Source organism: Onychomys torridus, chromosome 4 (assembly GCF_903995425.1).
Source record: "Onychomys torridus chromosome 4, mOncTor1.1, whole genome shotgun sequence".
NCBI lineage: Eukaryota > Metazoa > Chordata > Mammalia > Rodentia > Cricetidae > Onychomys > Onychomys torridus.
In genome coordinates this window covers 35,924,614-35,943,023 of record NC_050446.1, presented here as the reverse complement: position 1 = coordinate 35,943,023, position 18,410 = coordinate 35,924,614, and the positions used below count along the sequence as shown (strand labels likewise).

Here is an 18,410-nt window from a genome sequence, read left to right as displayed (position 1 = left end):
AAGCAACTCCTTCACTTTGCACAGGACTTTGCTAATACTTTCTGCAGATTGTGAATTAAACCAGTGCTTACAGGTGCTGGGAAGGGACCAGGTGTGTTGGGACAGAGTGGACACACGACTAGGCAACTTGCAGCATTTACAAGTGATTTCTGTATAAAGGTCCTTGCACCAAGCTGCATGATTTTGATTTCAACCCCTGAAACCCCATGGTAGAAGGGAAAGAACTGACTCCTGTAAGATGTCCTACGACTTCCTGTGTGCTCATGTACACACACACACACACACACACACACACACACATCATGTAATGAAATAAATGTAATGTAAACTCAATAAAAACTGTTTATTTATTTAGTCATCAGAAATGTATCACCATCCTCCTTCTTTTCGCTACCAATCTGTAATATTATCCAGAAAACACGAAGTAAAGAGAATAAAGTAAAAGATTATTTGACTTGCCTTGGAGCTCAAACCTCAAATAAATGCCGCTCTCAATCTGTTTTTATTTTCCTTGATGCAAAATGTTCATCTGTTTACATTTGTGTTTTTCTCCAGCATAGAAATGGAAACTTGGTTGAATAAGAAAAATTTCTTTTTAATCTTTATCCCTAATAACTATTTTCCAGTGTTTATCTATTTCATTCACTGGTGCCGGTTTTTAAAATATTGCTAAAGGCAAAATAGAACAAATATTAAGAGAATATTGTGTCTCACCAACATCTTCAAGTTAAGCTGGAACTCTGGCAATATCAAACCAAAGACTGAAAGAATGCACTGTATGTGGGCTTAGTACTTCTCTGGAAAGCGCTCAGTGGTTAACACTAAGGAAAAAAACGCCTCAGCGGAGCATGTTGGCTCATTCCCATGGTCCTTCAGCCCAGGGTGGTGAAGCTGAGGTTCTTTTGAGATCAACCTGAACAACACAGTGAGACCTTGTCTTCAAAGAAAGCCTCATCTGTGATTATCATCACTTGCTAATAGCTTGAATAGGTAGAAGTCCCTTAAACTCCATGGTTGTTTACCTCTGTGTTGTGACGTTTTTATTGCTTCCAGAAACTTTCAACTAAGTGAAGAAGAGCAGTGGATTTACCAGGCTGTCTTAGAGCAGTACCCTGGAAATCTCCTTGGCAGAAGGACTCTTTACTTGGACATGTTACAAAGATATTTTCCTCACAAATCTAGGCATCATTTGGTGAGTGCATCCTGATAATAAGTATGTGTAGCCTATTATGCCTGTGAGTTGCAGTGTTTAGTGGTCCATGATTAGTAAGACAAATATATGTTTATTAAATAGTGGTGGTTTGAAAGAAAATGGCCCCCCAAAGGGAGTGGCACTATTAGGAGGTGTGGCCTTGTTGGAGGAAGTATGTCACCATGTGGGAGGACTTTGAGGTCTCTTTTTCTTAAGCTCCCCTCAGTGTGACAGTTAATTGACTTCCTGTTGCCTGAAAGACATAGCACTCTCAGCTCCAGCACCATGTCTGCCTGCACGCTGCCATGTTCTCCTTCATGATCATAGTGGACTGACCCTCTGAAACTTTAAGTGAGCCACCCCCAATTCAATGTTTTCTTTATAAGAGTTGCTATGGTCATGGTATCTCTTCACAGCAATGAAAAACCCTAAGTAAGACACTAGTGCGCTAAGAAATCTTTATTCACCCACTTTAGGAGATACTGTGACAGGTTGCAAACCTGTCTGTAAAGGTTGGGAGAAGACATTGTGCTCACCTGCCCAGACACCTTCACCATGGTTTCCCAGCTCTGGAGCAGCTGTTTGCCCCCTGGAGTTCACACCATCACGCACCTGCTCACTATGGAGATTCTGCCCTATCTGACCCTTGCCTGAAACTGGAATGCCCCCACCTTCTACCCACAGAGCCTGCCCCACATCAATCCTAGGCCTGGGAAAAACAGCATTTACCTGGGAAACGTTGCTAGTCTCCATCACCACAGCTCTGCCTGATTCTCACATGGTCTCAAACACAAATGCCACTTCAGGGACCAAACACACCTGAAAGTTACCTGAGAAGAAATTGGGAAATTACTATTTCATTCTGTAGTGGGCATGACTACAACGGCAAGAATCTAGACATTACCATGTCCCCAATTAATTCAATATAACTTACCTTATAACACACATGTACAGATTTAACTTTGAAATGGGCTGTGCTATGAAACATCACATGCCTCACTTTTGCAACTGTTTCAAATTAAGACATGAATTATATACACTCACATTCATTTGGCAATTACTTTCTGTCAGTCTTGTGCAATTCATTTAGTTCACGAGCCAATGGATGAAGTACCACTGTTATCATTAATGTCTTGTGAAGAAACTGAATTAAAGACCATACAGCTAGTATGCCTATCAACTCCCATTCTCCTTATCCTTCTCCATCCCACTCTCCACCCCCATGTAGTAAATATCTATTTTTATTTAATTTTTAGAGATAACCACCCCTTTTTATTCTTTGCGTCTTCCACGTCATGCATTTCGATCCCATTCATCTCTCCATCCCTTCTATCAGCCCTCTGCCCTTGCAGTCCTCCGCCTCCCCAATAAAATAAAATACATTTAAGAGAAAAGAGAAAGAAAACTCTCACTGTGGAAGCTGTAGTGTGACATGGTAAGTCACACAGTGAACCCTTTAGTCCATACAGCTTTACTTGCAAATGTTCATTGCAGAGTCGTTGATCTGCTTTGAGGCCTCTGGTTTCTGTTACACCATCATTACTGGACCCTCACTGGGACTCCTTTTAGATATCCTGTTGTTTTGTGTTGTGGAGATCCTACAGTTTTGGATCTGAAAGACTGGCCCCTTCATGTGCTCCCACAGATCATAGATGGGGTGGATGTTGGGATGCCAACTCATAGGCCTGGTTGTGGGTCTAGGTGGTAAGCCCATCAGCTCTCCCACATTCCCACTACCAAGGTGAGCTCTTCAGTACTGCCCTGGCTAGTCCACCACATGCAGCAAGGAGCAAGGGGTGGGGACAGTTCTCCTGCTTTCATGCCCTCAAGGTTGGCTTTCCCATACCTACACCAGCATGGCCAGCTCTACTGTGTTGCCTGGGTGAGGTGCAGGGGCCATTTTACCAAGTGCTGCAGCTGGTGAGGAGCAGGGACAGCTCTCCTACTCTTATGACCCAGGGGCCAGCTCTCCCAACTGCCACAGGTGGTGAGGGGTAAGCGGAGGGGGGGGGGCATTTCTCCTTTACCCACACTGCTGTATGGCAGATGAGGGACGGGGTCAGATCTCTCATGCTCACATTCTTGGGGCTGGCTCACCCCACCCTCTGCCAACAGGGTCACCTCTACTGTGCTGCCCAAGCGAGGTTATAGGCCCTGCTCTCGGAGTGCTGCAGCTGGTGAGGGGCAGGGTCAGCTCCCTCAGTTGTTGCAAGTGGCAAGTGGGGGAGGAGGAGGACATCTTTCCCTCACCCATGCCGCCACATGGCAGACAAAGCGGGCGGGACTGGCTCTCTCACTCTCATGCCCTCAGGGCCAGCTCTCCTGTGGCCCCCTCAAACAGGGTCAGCTCTCTCATGCTGCTCAGGCGAGGTGTAGGGCCTGCTCTCAGAGTGCTGCAGCCAGTGAGGTGCAGGACCAGCTCTGTGCAGTCTTATTCTCTTGGCCTTTGATAGTATCAGGAGTCACGGACATCAACACAGCCTGGAGCTGCAGCAGGGCCACAGACCCAGACAGGGGCCTTGGCAGAAGCCTCGGCTGGACATTACCACAGCCCGGGTGGCAAAGAAGCCATCCACCTTAGCCCACTCCTCACTTCCTTCACCTCTTCAGATCTGCCTTTTCCCACAGGACATGAACTATTCTGTGTGTCTCTCTCTCTGAAACCCCACCATGTATTTGCTCACTGTAGTAGTGCTGGACTGTGGCAGGGCCTGCCCAGCAGGTGTTTTCTCCTCGCCACCCTGGGCAGGCTGCCTGGGGGCAGGCGTGTGGGTCTCTTTCCCTCAATCAGTGTTAATGGTGCTGGGTCGGGTCCCCATGTAGTAAATATTTAATTCTGGTCTTTAAGTAACTCATTAGAGATCTTCAAAAAGTTCTTAATTGATCAAATTAGAGGTTTCTTTTTATTCCCTATTAGTTCTGTTTGCCTCAAGTGTAACTGTAGATTTTTTATATTTTATTACTATTGATGTGATAAAGATTTTCACATTTACTTTCTACATTGGATTGATTACCATATATTTCTGCATGGTGTATGCTTCCTTTCCTTGATGATTGACAAATGTTAAGCATATTTTTAGCTTTATAGAACAAAGCTAAGAGGTTTACAGAATGTGTTTTGTATCTGGTTAAAGTGAGACCATGGCCTGCTTTATCATGCTCCTAATTAATTCCTCCTAAAGAATTGCTGTATGTGGGGCATATCTTATCTTGCTTTTTTCCCTAATGCCTAGCAACTTAGGGATCAAATAATTGATCATATTCATAGGTGTAGGCCACACTAGAAAAGCAAAAACTCACTTCTAGCAGTGACTCATTTTGAGAATCACCTGTAGGGATTTTAGACATGCCAGACCCCTTGTCTCTGCGTTCCCTCTGGGACTCTGTGCTTCCCAAGTTACTATTCACCATTGAAAGAAGTGACTGCTGCCTGTGTAAGAACCCATGTCCCTCCTGGGGCGCTGGGGGAGGCTGGAAGGGTGTCATCACCAGAATTACTTTTAAGCATCTGAGCACTCTAGTGATTAAAGGCAAAACTGTGACTTTCTAAGATTATTGTGGCACTAAAAAAATATTTTATCCAAGTATGCTGTTTAACTAAAGTATAATGTAATCATTTAACATACCAAATTGATTTAAAAGTAGAATATTTAAAATTGCATATGGGAGACAGATTTCTCTCTGTTGAAACATTGCCATTTAGAATTTAGAGTCATCTCAGGGGCCACCTGGTCTGTTTCCATCCTACCAAGGAAACGGAGGACTTAGAAATGAAGTGATGTCATTAGTTTCCAGTTAGGCACAGTCTCTGAAGACTGGACCTTGTGTCTTATTCCTGGTTACAGTGAGGATGTTTGTCCTTATTGTTCAAAATCATTGATTATAGTGAAGCTTATCTATTTCATAACAGTGACATAAAATCCAGGCCCATTTCAGAATAATAAGTAACTGCTCTCTGTTACCTTGTAGGTAGAACATGAGAAATACTGTGACCAGTATCACTTTGCTGGAGAGCAGAGAAGAATCCTGATAGACAGTTGGGAAAAGAGTAGGAAAGACTTTATACAGAAAGCCATGCTGACCCTCCTTGAGGCCTGTGCAGCCCATGAAATGGAGAGCATGTTGGCCAAGGACAGGAAGAGACAGCAGGAACTGTGTGCTGATCTGAAAGCCAAGGTAAGGTGCTGCAATGGGTGCTTTGTTACCAGGATGTACCCTAAGACTCTACCAATGCCTTTCCTCCCAGCACTCAGGAGGCCAGCCTGGTCTACAGAGTGTCTTCGAGGACAGCCAGGACCACACAGAGAAACACTGCCTGGAAAACCAAAAACCAAAACTAAAACAACAAACAAAGATGTCTACTTTTGTTCAAATTCTACCTGAAGTTCACTTTCTCTGGAAAGGTCATTTTGATGAAAACCGTTGGTTTGAACCATAAGATATTGCACTTTATTCAGGTTAAAAAAAAAAAAAAAGGCCAGCAATTAGCAATTTCATAAAGCTCCACCTAAGGTTATCATAACAGGGTGTTAGTGTTGGAATTTTTTTGTTTGTTTTTCTTTGTCTGTTTTTCGAGACAGGGTTTCTCTGTGTAGCTTTGTAGCCCAGGCTGGCCTTGAACTCACAGAGATCGGCTTGCCTCTGCCTCCTGAGTGCTCGGATGATAGGTGTGCGCCAACACCACCGGCTGTGTTGGAATTTTGATGGCGACATCTAACACCTGACGTAGGTGCTGCCAGGTGCGGCTAGATGGGGCCGTCTGACACTGAGCCAGACTCCATTCACACGGAAGAGCTGAAAAGGCCAAGAACACTAGGGATCATGTGGGGGTAAGCTTGGCAGCCATGTGTGGCCCTCAGCAAGGTGTGAGGGTGTAGCTGGGGCTTTGTTCCTCTTCTGACCCAGTGAGGGGGCTTCGGTAGGCTCGGAGAGCTTGTGGTTGGAAGGATGGTTTTGGATGTCTGCTGAACACAGGCAAATACAGAGATGCTGTCTCTGTATGAGACCTGAATGTACCTGTTGCTGCTCTGCTGGAGAACCTGCACATTCCTTTGCAGTCACAGGGGCCATTAAACAAATTGTGTTCATGTGCAGCAAGATGTAGTCAGCTTGGTTTACTGCAAAGCAATATAGGAGGGCACAACAAGAAATTTTATTCTCTTATTAGAAAAAAAAAAAAAAAACCCTGGCAGATGCTGCAGTCCAGCCACAGCCTGGGTTCAGGTCCTGAGACTGGGAAGGGGCATGCGGAAATGAACTGTCCAACTACTAGATGAGTTAGTGTCACACAAGTGGCCGGCCCTGAGTAGCTCCAGCCTTCTTTATTTATATCTAAAAAACAAGCATGTTTTCTCATACTAACAAACAAGTTTTCCCTATCCTCCAACATTAATCTCTGGCAAAAACAAATATGTCAAATATGGTTATTTTTTTTAATCCCAACTTGTACATCGAAACATCTTTAAATCAAAAACAACACTTACCATTTTGCTAGCGTGGCCGAATATCAAGTCAAGTCATCCCATGTTTACAAAACTAAGAGGTGATTGACATAGACACGCATTTTCAAGAACAAAAATCCTGTTCAATACCGTATTTACAGAAATAGAGGTGATCTGCCTCCGATCCTATCAGCACTGAATTAGAACAGCTCCCGGGGTCTCAAATGACAGCTGGCACCCCCAGACAAGAAACCAGAGAAGCATCAGCTCCCAAAGAATTTTAGAGGAAAATATTGGAGAAAAAAATGGGGTTTCTGGGGATGATCACATCTGTCCCATGCATGACTGACAAAGTGATACTAAACACCACAAAAAGAATCAATATTATGAGAGGAGAGCATCCAGGCCGCACGGTCCCAGAAATATTCTGCACTGTCCCAAAGTCCACTGGTTCTTGCCCAGTGAGACTGTCCCTGTGGGGCTTGCGTGCTTTGGAGACCTGTTGGACAAGCACTCATATACTGCTCCAAAATTGTTCCACACAGCTTCCAACAGACAGTGATTACTATATCTAAAAACAAATGCCTGTCTGAAAACATTAGAGGAAACATACATTTAAAAAGTAGGAAGATTTCTTTTTCACACAGCACAAGTTTGGAACCCAAAAAAGTAAAATTTGCCTTTTCCAGGTGGGTCTACCCCAGGCTGTGGAGTGGATACATGTTTCTCATCCTTGGAGGCTGAGAGAGAACACAGGGATGTGGTGATACTAAATTTGTAAAATGTGATTTTATTTGTATATTAATAAAGTTGCCTTGGTGTCAGAGCAAGCCATAGCAGAAGCTGGGCAGTGGTGGTGCATGCCTTTAATCCCAGCACTTGGGAGGCAGAGCTAGGCAGGACCTCTGTGTGTTCAAGGATACAGCCAGCATGGAGACACATGCCTTTAATCTCAATACCAACCATAGAAGACCTGGAGGTCTGTACAGACAGGCACTGATGAGGAGGTCATGTGGTTGGGTTTACAACCAATGAGAAAGCAGAACAGAAAGTCTATAAAAAAGAAAAACACACAGAAGTAGGTCTCTTGCGGAGAGGAAAGACAGCAACAGCAGTGAAGGGTAAGGTTTTCAGCTCTCAGCTATTGTTCTGACCTCTTGGCTATAAACTCTGTATTTGGCTCTGTGTTTCTTATTTAACAAGACAGTTACATCTACACAGGGACAGGGGCTGGGGCAAGTCCTTGCACTCCTAGCCTGGGTCTGTTCACGTTGTGAGCATTGCCATTAGCCCTGTGCTGCGAGTGGTCTGCAGCCAGACTCTTAAGTGAGCTATGGAATGAAGTTCATTTAATATACTTCATGTAAACACTGAGTATGATATAGCACATATAGAACAAATTTCTGTGGCTCAGAGACTTGCTCATGGCTCTTTTTAGTAAATACTGTCCTCTTGCCTCCTCCTCTGACTTTATCTCTGTTGGATGTGTTTTGTCTACTATAGTGACTTGATGCATATCTGACCATCGAGGATACTGCCTTTGCACTTCTTACGCTCATCATATCTGTTTAAACCTGTTTTGTTCAGAATACTTTGTTCTTTTTAGTGTTGTATAGTATTTCATTTTATACCCATACAATTTATTTATATGGCTTGCTGATTTTTGCTATTCTGAACGTAATTGGACACACCTTCCTGAAGAGACATGCTGACTTCTGTTGGGTCTCTGGGAGTAGAGTGAGTCGATCACAAGGTTTGCATGGACGTAGCTTGAGTAAACAATGCTAAAATAGTTTCCCAAAGTGGCTATAAAGATGTGAGTCTGGTAAGTAATGACCTCTGTGTCTTTCACTTGTGTTTCAGATGAAGACTGCAAATCTTTATGTTCGCTGTCCAGCCAGCGAACCTTCCACTCAAGCCTTACCTGTTCCACTCCCAGGTCCCCTGCTTTTCTGTTCCTTGTTGGATGCTCTTTACATATTCTCTACACACGTCTGTTTCTTTTTATTTTCTCCCAACCCACTGCTTCTCTCCGCACTCTTTGGCAGTGACCTTGAATGAGCAAAACTGTTAACAGTGTTTGGTCTCAGCAGTTCTCTCCTTTTTATCCTGCTGCTGATGCCTCTGTTCAGGTGTGGTGGTCCTTTCAAGACTGCTGTCCTTTGTTTATTGTGTGGTAGGGAGCTTTAGGCTTTCCTGTGACTCTGCCTCTGAGGGAATCTTTCACCTCTCACTCTATCCCTTCTCCTGCGCTAGGCTGTCACTAGACACTGGACACGAGTACCTATAGGGAAGAGGTACTCTGCCTTCCTCATTCATCCACAGTCCCGGGGCCTTGGGGCTCAGGCCTCACCAGTGTCCCAAGGACACGTTCCCCAAGACTAATTGTCTGATGCCTTTAATGGTTCTTGTGAGGGAGATGGTTTCCTACCACTCCCAGAAGAGGATGGTTTCTTTGCAGCTCCAGGGGGTCTGCTCTCCTGCTCTGTGGGCTTGCTGCCCTTCCCTACATACCTGTACTATATCCCCATCTTCAGCTCCTCCCTTGTACACCTGCACTGCCATTAGAAGCTACCTTTCCCTGGAGACCCTGGCCCCCATCTTTTTTTCGAGTGCTCTGAGATCAGCGCAGTAGAGGCCAAAAGTGGGCACAAATTCCCCTGTGTCTGTCGCTTCTGCTGGCTCCATGCTTTCATGCTCTGCTAAATCATCAAAATGTGAAAAGCATTAAAATTTATCAATTCATTACAGAGTTCTAGCTGCTGTCTTCCTGCTCCCACACACAGTGGCCTCAGCTTCCCAGGTGCTCTGCTGTAGGGGAGCCGCCTCTCATATCACACGTGTTCTTAGAGGCCTCTGTGCTGACTGGGTTATTGCCCTGTGGGCTCTATACTGATGGGTCTGTGAAAAATTTGGATGTAGGTGAGTCAGCTTTTAAATTTTTTGCTGTGCAAGTAAGAGTGACATTCTTTTCAACTTTCTATACCTAAATGGAAGCTGGGAGATCCTAATGAAATACTACTCATCAATTTTTTATGTGCCCTAGTTAGTGCTGGTCTATTGTAAGAGGTCATTGTCAAGGGTATCTTGCCCAGGCAGGATTTTTGTGCCTAAATGGATCCCCACAAAAGGTGAAGAGGACCCCCACACTAAGGTAGAATGGCAGTAGTCAGATGAAAATGTGCATGACCCAGTAGGGACATTTTTCTAGGGACAGTCCAGCTAGCAAACACAGTGATGGAACTGCTAGGCAGCAAGAGCCAGCATTAGCTACCAGCTGGGTCTAGCTCTAAAACATCAGTGACATCAGAGTGCTCTTCTCTCCTTGTCTTGCCTTTCCTCTTCTGTCATGTTCCTGTGGGTCCTGAAGGTCAAAGGTTCCGGTATAAATGGAAAGAGAGTCATTTTATGATCAGAGAGGAAAGGATCCCGATCTACTGTAACTGGACACTGACTTCATAGAGTGTGGTTTATGACTTAGAGCCCCTAGTCTGCTGAACTTGCATCTGGTGATAGGAGGAATGGACTCTATGAGTCACAAAGTGGGATCTATAAGTCATAAAATGCTGCTGTGATTATTTCCCACACATCACTCTGTTCAGGGTGTCAATAGTCTACTGAGTGCTTCCTGCTGTCCATGGAGTCTTTCTGATAGTCTGCTCAGTCCCCAACTTCAGCTGACATGTGAAGGTGACCCTGCAGTGCCTGGCTGCCTGGGAGACAGCACAGGTATTGTCTCCCAGAAGAGATGTGACCACAAAAGGCCACCAGGGGTTGGATTTGGTCTGAGTGTGTCCCCCAAGATTTGTGTGCTGGGAGCGGGCCTGTTGGGAGGTAGTTAGGTCATGATGGGAACACTTCCTGGGAAAGGATTGATGCTGTTCCCACAGTGTTCATTTGCTCACGTGAGAATGTGCTGTTTTAAAGCAAGGCATGTGCCCCCTTGCATGCAGTTGGCTCTCTTTCTGCTTCTCCATCATGAAGTGAAGCCACCAGATGCCCTCACTAGGTTACTGGCACCATCCTATTTGGACCCTCTAGCCATCAGCATTGCAAAACACACAAAATTCTTTAGGGGTTATTTTACTTCAGATGTTTGGCTATAACAACAGAAAACAGACAAGGGCGAATGAATGCACCCTCCAAAAGGTGAGTGGGAATAAGAAGTAGAGAAATATGAACACAAAGCTGTGGTGAAGTAGCTTTTATTATCCTGGAGATATAGTGTTATCAGAATTTGCATTCCTAATGAGGGACTATGACTCAGTAAATAGCTGGGATGAAAATATATCATAAAAGGAAAGAGATAAATCTGTGAATTGTACAGTTATTTACAATGTTCAATTATGCTTACGATTTTTGACATGGAAGAAACCACGAGATTTATTCCTTCCCCATCAGTTTACAAACCTGAAAGCTGAGTCCTGAGAGATGAAGTGGCTGCCTAAGGTTCAGACTAGCTCATTCAGCTTGAAACTCAACACTGTCTCGGCTCCACACAGGTTTGCATACAAGAACACCACAGAATAATAGAAGATATTTATTATACTGTTGGCCCCAGGTGTGCTGTGCATTAGACCCACAGAAGGTGGGAAAATTATTACTTCATTGTATCATAAATTTGACCTTTCAAAAGCTAAAATAAACATTAATTAAACATTTAACCATAATTTTGTTCTCAGACTGAGAATTTAAAAGGTCTTTGGGGGAGTGAGTTAGATGATTTGTGTCTTAAGAAAAGTAATAAAAGAATTTTGGAATGCTGAATGCCTGCCCATTCTTTATCTTTTTGGTGGTCTGTCAGTTATGGTTGCTGTAGCAAAGCAGAGTTGGTTAGGACTCTCACTCTCGGGATGAGACAGAAGAAGTATGTGCTCACATCTCCTGCTCCCACAAACCCTGCAGTCCTTACCCCGTGTCCAGCTCAGACCATCCTGTTCTACAGGCAAATCTTCCATCCTGTCTGCAGCTGAAGTGATGTCTAGACATCCCAGAGATGTCTAGCCAGTGACTTTCTTTGCTTCCGTGCTGAATGACGATGTACTGCTGTGGAGAAGACAGCACCCTCTAGATTCTCATACAGCCTAGGAGGCTTGTTCCCCCACCCTGCCCATTCCTTTTGTGACTGTTATAATGGCCACCTGTGTTTGCCTAATACTACGCGCCCAGATGCCCAGACTCAGTGACAGACAACCTCCTGGTTATCAAGAAAATTATATCAATGGGAAATAAAATCACTCCTATTCATTCCCTCACACTGTGCGTCTTTCTGCTCTTGATAGTGCCAGGCTTCCTGGCCAGGCTTCCTATGGATGTTCCCAACAACGCCACCTGCATGTTCAGGTCCAATCCTCCATAATGCTTGCTACTTTTCCCCCAGATACTGGAGCCTGCAGACTTTCTACTTCGTGTGTTTTCTTGTTCTTTGATCTTAGTGCTTTCCTCAACTTATAGACCCCTTCCTCTCCAAGGAAACCTCTTGCTCTGCACTGGAAGAGGTCATCTCTGTCCTTCCATGTGAAAACAGTCTTCCTGCAGCATTCATTTGGCTCCTGGACCTCTATAGTTTTCTGTTCAAGGTTACAAGTGACCCATGTGACCTAATCCATTAGAAGTTTTCATCCCCATGCTGTTCCTCTCCATGTGAACTGTCAATCACCACCTTTCTCATTCTCTACTCTCTTGAGTTCTGTTAAGAGGTTCCCATTGCTACATCCTATGTCTCCTTGTCCACAGAGTTCTAAAGCCCTGCTGTCATCTGCGTGTCTTCCGTGGGCCATTGTTCTTCTTTTCTTTTCTTTTTTTCTTTTTCTTTTTTTTTTTTTTCGAGACAGTGTTGCTCTGTGTAGCTTTGCGCCTTTCCTGGAACTCGCTTTGTAGGCCAGGCTGGCCTCAAACTCACAGAGATCCACCTGCCTCTGCCTCCTGAATGCTAGGATTAAGGGCATGCGCCACCGCCGCCGCCCGGCTGTCCTTATTTTCTTTCATTGACCATTCCTCTCTCAGATGCTTTGGGAAGTCCCAATAACTCTCTCCTGAGTCTGCCTAGTGACACACTGATTAGATTAATTTTAGAAATCTCCAGATGCCTCAAACCCAACATCAAAAATGGAAATCTTGAGTTCCCTGCAGTAAATTGTACTTTTTTCTTGAACCTTAGCTTCTTCTTCTCCCTCACTGTTATATTCACTTGATAACATTGGGAGTTTGTCTAATTTAACCTGTACCCTTTCCTTGCCATCATTGGGCCCCTGGCTCAGTTCCTAAACTGTGCACTCTGACACTTGGGCTTACTTTCTACTCTTTTGAAGTCTTTCCCTTAAATACGGGGCAGAATTCTGTCTAAAACTCAGTTCAGAGCCTGAGTGATAATGTGGCCCTGAACCTTCCAGCAGTCAGAGGTGGTGGCACATCTTCTGCCTCTGTGAATGCCTGGCTACAGAGCAAGACTTGTTCTCAACAAAGACCACAATGGAAAAGTAGTAGTCGAAGTAGGGGGAGGAGGAGGATGAGGAACGTGCTGGGGGAGGGAAGAAAAAGGCTTTTGTTGTTGTTTTGTTTTTGTTTCTTTTACAAAAAAAAAAAAGCTATTTTCTACCTTTGCTAATTCCTTAGTAGCTTGCCTTGGCTTATAACAATGGGCAAACTTCTTAATGGGTTTCCAGGTCTTCAGTAAATTGGACAAGACTCCCTTCTTAGCTTCCTTCCCCAACACCCCCGACTTTACACTCTGCATGCGAGGAAGACCAGGTCACCAGAATTCACTTTCTTGCTTCCTGGAACCACACTGAACACTGTTTTCTCCCCCAGCTCTGTACTTTTGCCCGCTGCTGTTGGCTTTGCTGGCATGTTTCTCCAGTCTCCTTTGCCTGGTTATATCTTGACCATCTCCAAGACTCAGTTCAAATGCTTGCTGCAGAAAGACTTCACTGCATCTATAATTAGATTTAATACATTCTTTGTTCTCTCTGGCCCCTGGTACCTAACTCCGGCTTGCCAGTGGTTATGGTTATAGCACACTGAAAAATCCCCATCAGCAATGCAACTGTAAGCAACACCCCATTTTCTTCATCTTGGTACTCTATAAACCTCTCCTCTCCCCCAATACATTTTCCAGTGTTCGCACTACGATAGGTCCTCTGTAAATTCTGTTGAAGTGATGTGTATAAGCTGCAGGCATTTTTCTCCTTCTCAATACCTCCTGACAGAGTGATGTTTCTATTACCGTCTTTCTACTTTATTTATGAGGAAGCTTGCTGTGGAAGCAAGTATATCATGTGCAAAGTCATTAGGAAGCAAAGTATAAGGCTTAATTATCAACACTGGGTATGCTAAGATGTTAGATGTAGTTCTAAAAATAAATTTGCTACCTATAAAGCTGGGGTATATGTCACATGTGAATCAGATCACCTGGCTCTTGGTTTTCTTCTTCCTATCTCATTTTCTGTGGCCCCATTTCCATTTCTAGTTGGCTGAATGACCTGGATATGAACCCCTTAATAGTTACAGAAATGAGATCATGTGAATTAGACAATGGTGTTTTGAATAAGCACCATCTGAACTCACTCGCTGACCCCTTCCAGTGTCAGTTCTCTCTATTACTTCCTCTTGCTTCAGCCTCCTTTTGTTGTTGGAGAAGAGCCTTGGAACTGGGTTCCACCAGTCAGACATGAAATACTCAAATCCAGATGGGGAGTTTTCTGAGTGTAATTCCAGGGGTGATGGATGTCTGTTGTGGGACTGACTCCTATTCCAACTATAAATACAAATTTAAAAGGTTTTATAGGTATTTGACAATCAATGCGTAGGTCAGATCTTTGAAATAAGATATATTCACACTGCATTTCTTCATGGATCTATTTTCAATATGGAATGGAGAGGTATATCACATGATTGGAGGAGAACAGCATCGGCAGGAGAATCTGGGCTGCAAAGGGAGCTGGGTTTAAGGTGGGGAGGATTTTAGAGGTAAAGGAGGATTTTAGAGGTACAGAACCTCCGAAATGAAGATGGGGACAATTTTTAAACCTTTTCCATCCTGTAATCTCTAAACGTGCAGGAGGGATAGCAACAGACCAACAAAGAACAGGTGTGAGATGGCTGGGAGCTGAATAGGGATCCTGGAGGTCAGAGAACACAGTGCAGGTTTGGACTCAAAGTTCTAGCCCAGCCTAAGTAGTGACCAGGAAGCTGAGACCGTTAGCCAGAACCAGGGCTAGGCTGTAATTTTCAAAGTCACCTTCCTTCATGACTTACTTTTTCCAGCTAGAACCCACCTTCTAACAGTTCCATAACCTTCTAAAGCAGGATCATTGGTTGGGGACCAAGCTTTCAAACACATGTGCTTGCAGAGACATTCACATTCAAAACATAGCACAGCATATGCAGGAAATGGTCCTGCAGACACAAAAGACCCTACTTCAGATTACCTTTAGATAGAAGTGGTCCCCACAACTTAGCTATCAGCCATTTGCCTAAATTACACACACACACACACACACACACACACACACACACACACACGCACACACACACGCGCACACACACACCATATACAGGGAAATGATGTGTTCATCACATAGTAATAATAGTGTTCATAGATGTCATTTACTTTTATTTAAATTTCTGGAATCATCTCAGGAAATACTTGCTGAGTAATAGAAGACATAGAAGTTGCATCTTAGATGTTAGTTATCCATACATAATATACTTTCTTGGTTAGAGCAAGGAAAAAAAGACAATAATTGGAGAATTTAGATGTCCAGTGTATCACATGAATTAAAGATTAAACAGTTTTTGCCGACTTAAGACATTTACTTAGTGATGCCTTGGCATAATTGACTGTGCCGTGTACCATCAGCATAATTGGTGTTAGCATGGTGTTCTTCCCTGTAGGCTCTACAGTGGGGAGATATTCATGGAGAAGTTCCCTGTGGGGAGTGTGTATACGCAACATTGAGAGAGGCAAGGGAGCTCCTAGGAACCCTCAGATCAATGCCAGAAAGTCTTTCTTTGGTCATAGCAGTAGATTGCAATTCCTATATGCTGCTGTTTTGCACTGTCTCTGGGTCTTGGCAGGTAGCTAATTAAAATTCCGCAGGATTTGAATACTTGATGAATCTACATACTATTTCCAAGTAAAATATTACAAGTCGTCAAACTCTTAAAATGCCTTAGTTTTAAAAGCTGATTCATCTGCCTTGGGTCTAGCTGATAAAGTTTGAAAGAGGCTGTACCTTTTAATGCTCTTTATGATGACAGCCTTATATCTCAGTGGCAAGTCATAACAATATCTCACAAGATGTTTTGCAAATGAAGATACTTGGTCTGGAATATAGATGTTTGTATCTTACTGTGACTGTGTGCAATAAAAAAATAAGTCAGCCGTAATATCAAGTTCTGGATAATTAAAGAGGGGAGTCACAACTCGAAGTTGGAAAGTCAGGGTTTTAAAAATACCTGTGGGAAAAAAATACACGACAATTTAAAGAGACCCATAAACATGTCTGAGGGAATAGAATAGGATATCCAGAAATAAATTTATACATCATAGCCCAGTCGGTTTTGAGCAAAGATATAAAGTTAATTAATCCAAAGTGGAAAATTATTGTGAACCATTGACTATCTACATTACACACAAATACCCTCAATTCCTACCTCATGCCCTTTAAAAAACATGATTCAAGGATCATAAACCTACATGTAAAGACAACATGGAGGGAATTTTTACAATCTGAAGTTGGAAAAAGATATTCTAGATGTGACGTCTGATGTATTATCTCTACAAGAAAAAAAAAAAGATTAATTAAATATCCGCCAAACACTAAAAAGACACAAGACAATAAAAAAAGACAGGCTAAGCATTGAAAGAATATATTTGTATATTTAATGTCTAATGAAAAATAAGATATATTATTTATAAAGAAGTCTCAAATATTAATGATAAAAATAATTCTTCTTTTTTTTTTTTGGTTTTTTGAGACAGGGTTTCTCTATGTAGTTTTGGTCCCTGTCCTGGATCTCAATCTGTAGACAAGGCTGGCCTTGAATTCACAGAGATCTGCCTGGTTCTGCCTCCTGAGTGCTGGGATTAAAGGCATGCACCACCATTTTCTAGTGTAAAAAATAGTTCATTTTTAATGTGTATGTATTGTGTTCTGTTTGTGCAGTGTGAATGCATGTTTGTATATATTGAGGTGTACAAGTGTACATGCACATGTGTTTGCAAGCATATAGAGGCCTGAGGCTGATTCTAAAAGTCTTCTTTAATTGCTTTCCATAATATTCAATGAGGCAGGATGTCACTTGAACCTAAGCTCACATATGTGACTAGTCGGGCTAGCCAGCTTGCTCTGGAGATCTTGTCCCTATGTTTTGAAAGCTGGAGTTATAGGGAGGGTACCATCCCCCCCCCCAACATTTATGTAGGTTCTGGGAACACAAACGCTGGTTATCATGCTTGTGTGGCACTTATGTCCACTGCTGGTTTCTCACTAAACATCCAAAAGGAGGAAAGCATTTTTAATTCATCTTTGGACCACTGATGGCTGATCCCCATCCTAATCCTAATGGTGGTAAACACCACCATTAACCTGTATGGCGGGAGGAATTTTGTTGTACCCATGTATGTTTTCTGATAGTTTGCTTGTGTTTCACATCACTCATACCTTTGATGTTCACAATTAAGCAAATTGCATTGTAAAATCTGTTGATAGCATTAGCTTCACTGAATAGTTGTACATGAGATAGTTCCCACCATTTTCATAATGCCAGGGCTCTCTCTGTGTTACAGCAGACACACACACACACACACACACACACACACACACACACACACACACACACATTTTCTGACATTAGGAACTCAGAGGACAGATCTGCCATTTGCAATTGCTCTATTACTCTGGCATCATCATACCCGGGAGTCATTAGGCACCAAGTGAGGGGATAATTGTGTAGAAAGATTCAAGTCCTGACTCCTTGCTTTTACCCCAGAGAGCATGGGGAAGCTTTCATCAAAAAGCATCTTGAAATAGTATTGATGGTTTGCAAATGGGCAGACAAGGATTGTCTCTTAATGTATCATTTATTTTCATAGACCTCCCTGGGCAACAAGAAAGAAAATAAACCCATCATTTTTTTAGAGAAAACCTCTGTTTCTATTTCAGTGATGTTCAAGTATATCCCGCCTAGTGGAGCATCCAGCACCCTGAGCAGCATCCTCTTGGTGTTGGCTATCAGGCTGGTTGTAGCCAAAATGATTCCAGTTAGAGTATTTTCCTATGAACTCCTCAAGAAACCCGCCCCCGCCCCCCAATTTTGAAAACATCTAAAATAATCATTTGAGTCTTTCCTGGATGTATTGTCATGTAACCATTTGGCTGTAGTGGCTTGATGCAAATTCTCCTCTGGGAGTGAGAAAGGCAGACTAGGAAAGGAATAAAGTTAAAGATGATGGCAACAAAACCCCAAGAAAACGATGTGTCAGTGCCTGAGGCATCTGTAATAAAGAGAATCAAGTTTCCGGGCATGAAAGAACCACATGAGGCAGTTCAAATGATTCTTCTGGGCTCTTTGCCGAGTTCTTTACTTTCACAAGAATGGGATTTGTAAAAGGTACACACTGAATGCCTGAGTACTTGAAAGCTGCTAAGTTGCTTATTGCTAATAATATACTTTCTGATTTTTACAAAATTATGTTTCTTTGACACAATGCAAGTCATTCATTTCCTCATTCAACAACAGGCTTTTGTATACTGCCCCCCATGAGTCAGGCA

General features: G+C 43.2%; 1 protein-coding gene across 1 annotated transcript in view; it reads left to right on the top strand.

Moving 5' to 3' along the window:
* Window positions 1–18,410, top strand: part of Ccdc148 (coiled-coil domain containing 148) — a 188,046-nt gene that overhangs the window by 35,881 nt on the left and 133,755 nt on the right. The window contains exons 8-9 of the mRNA XM_036184725.1: window positions 1,054–1,192; window positions 5,162–5,368. Of these exons, the coding sequence (XP_036040618.1) occupies window positions 1,054–1,192; window positions 5,162–5,368 (346 nt within the window). The remainder of the gene's footprint in view (window positions 1–1,053; window positions 1,193–5,161; window positions 5,369–18,410) is intronic.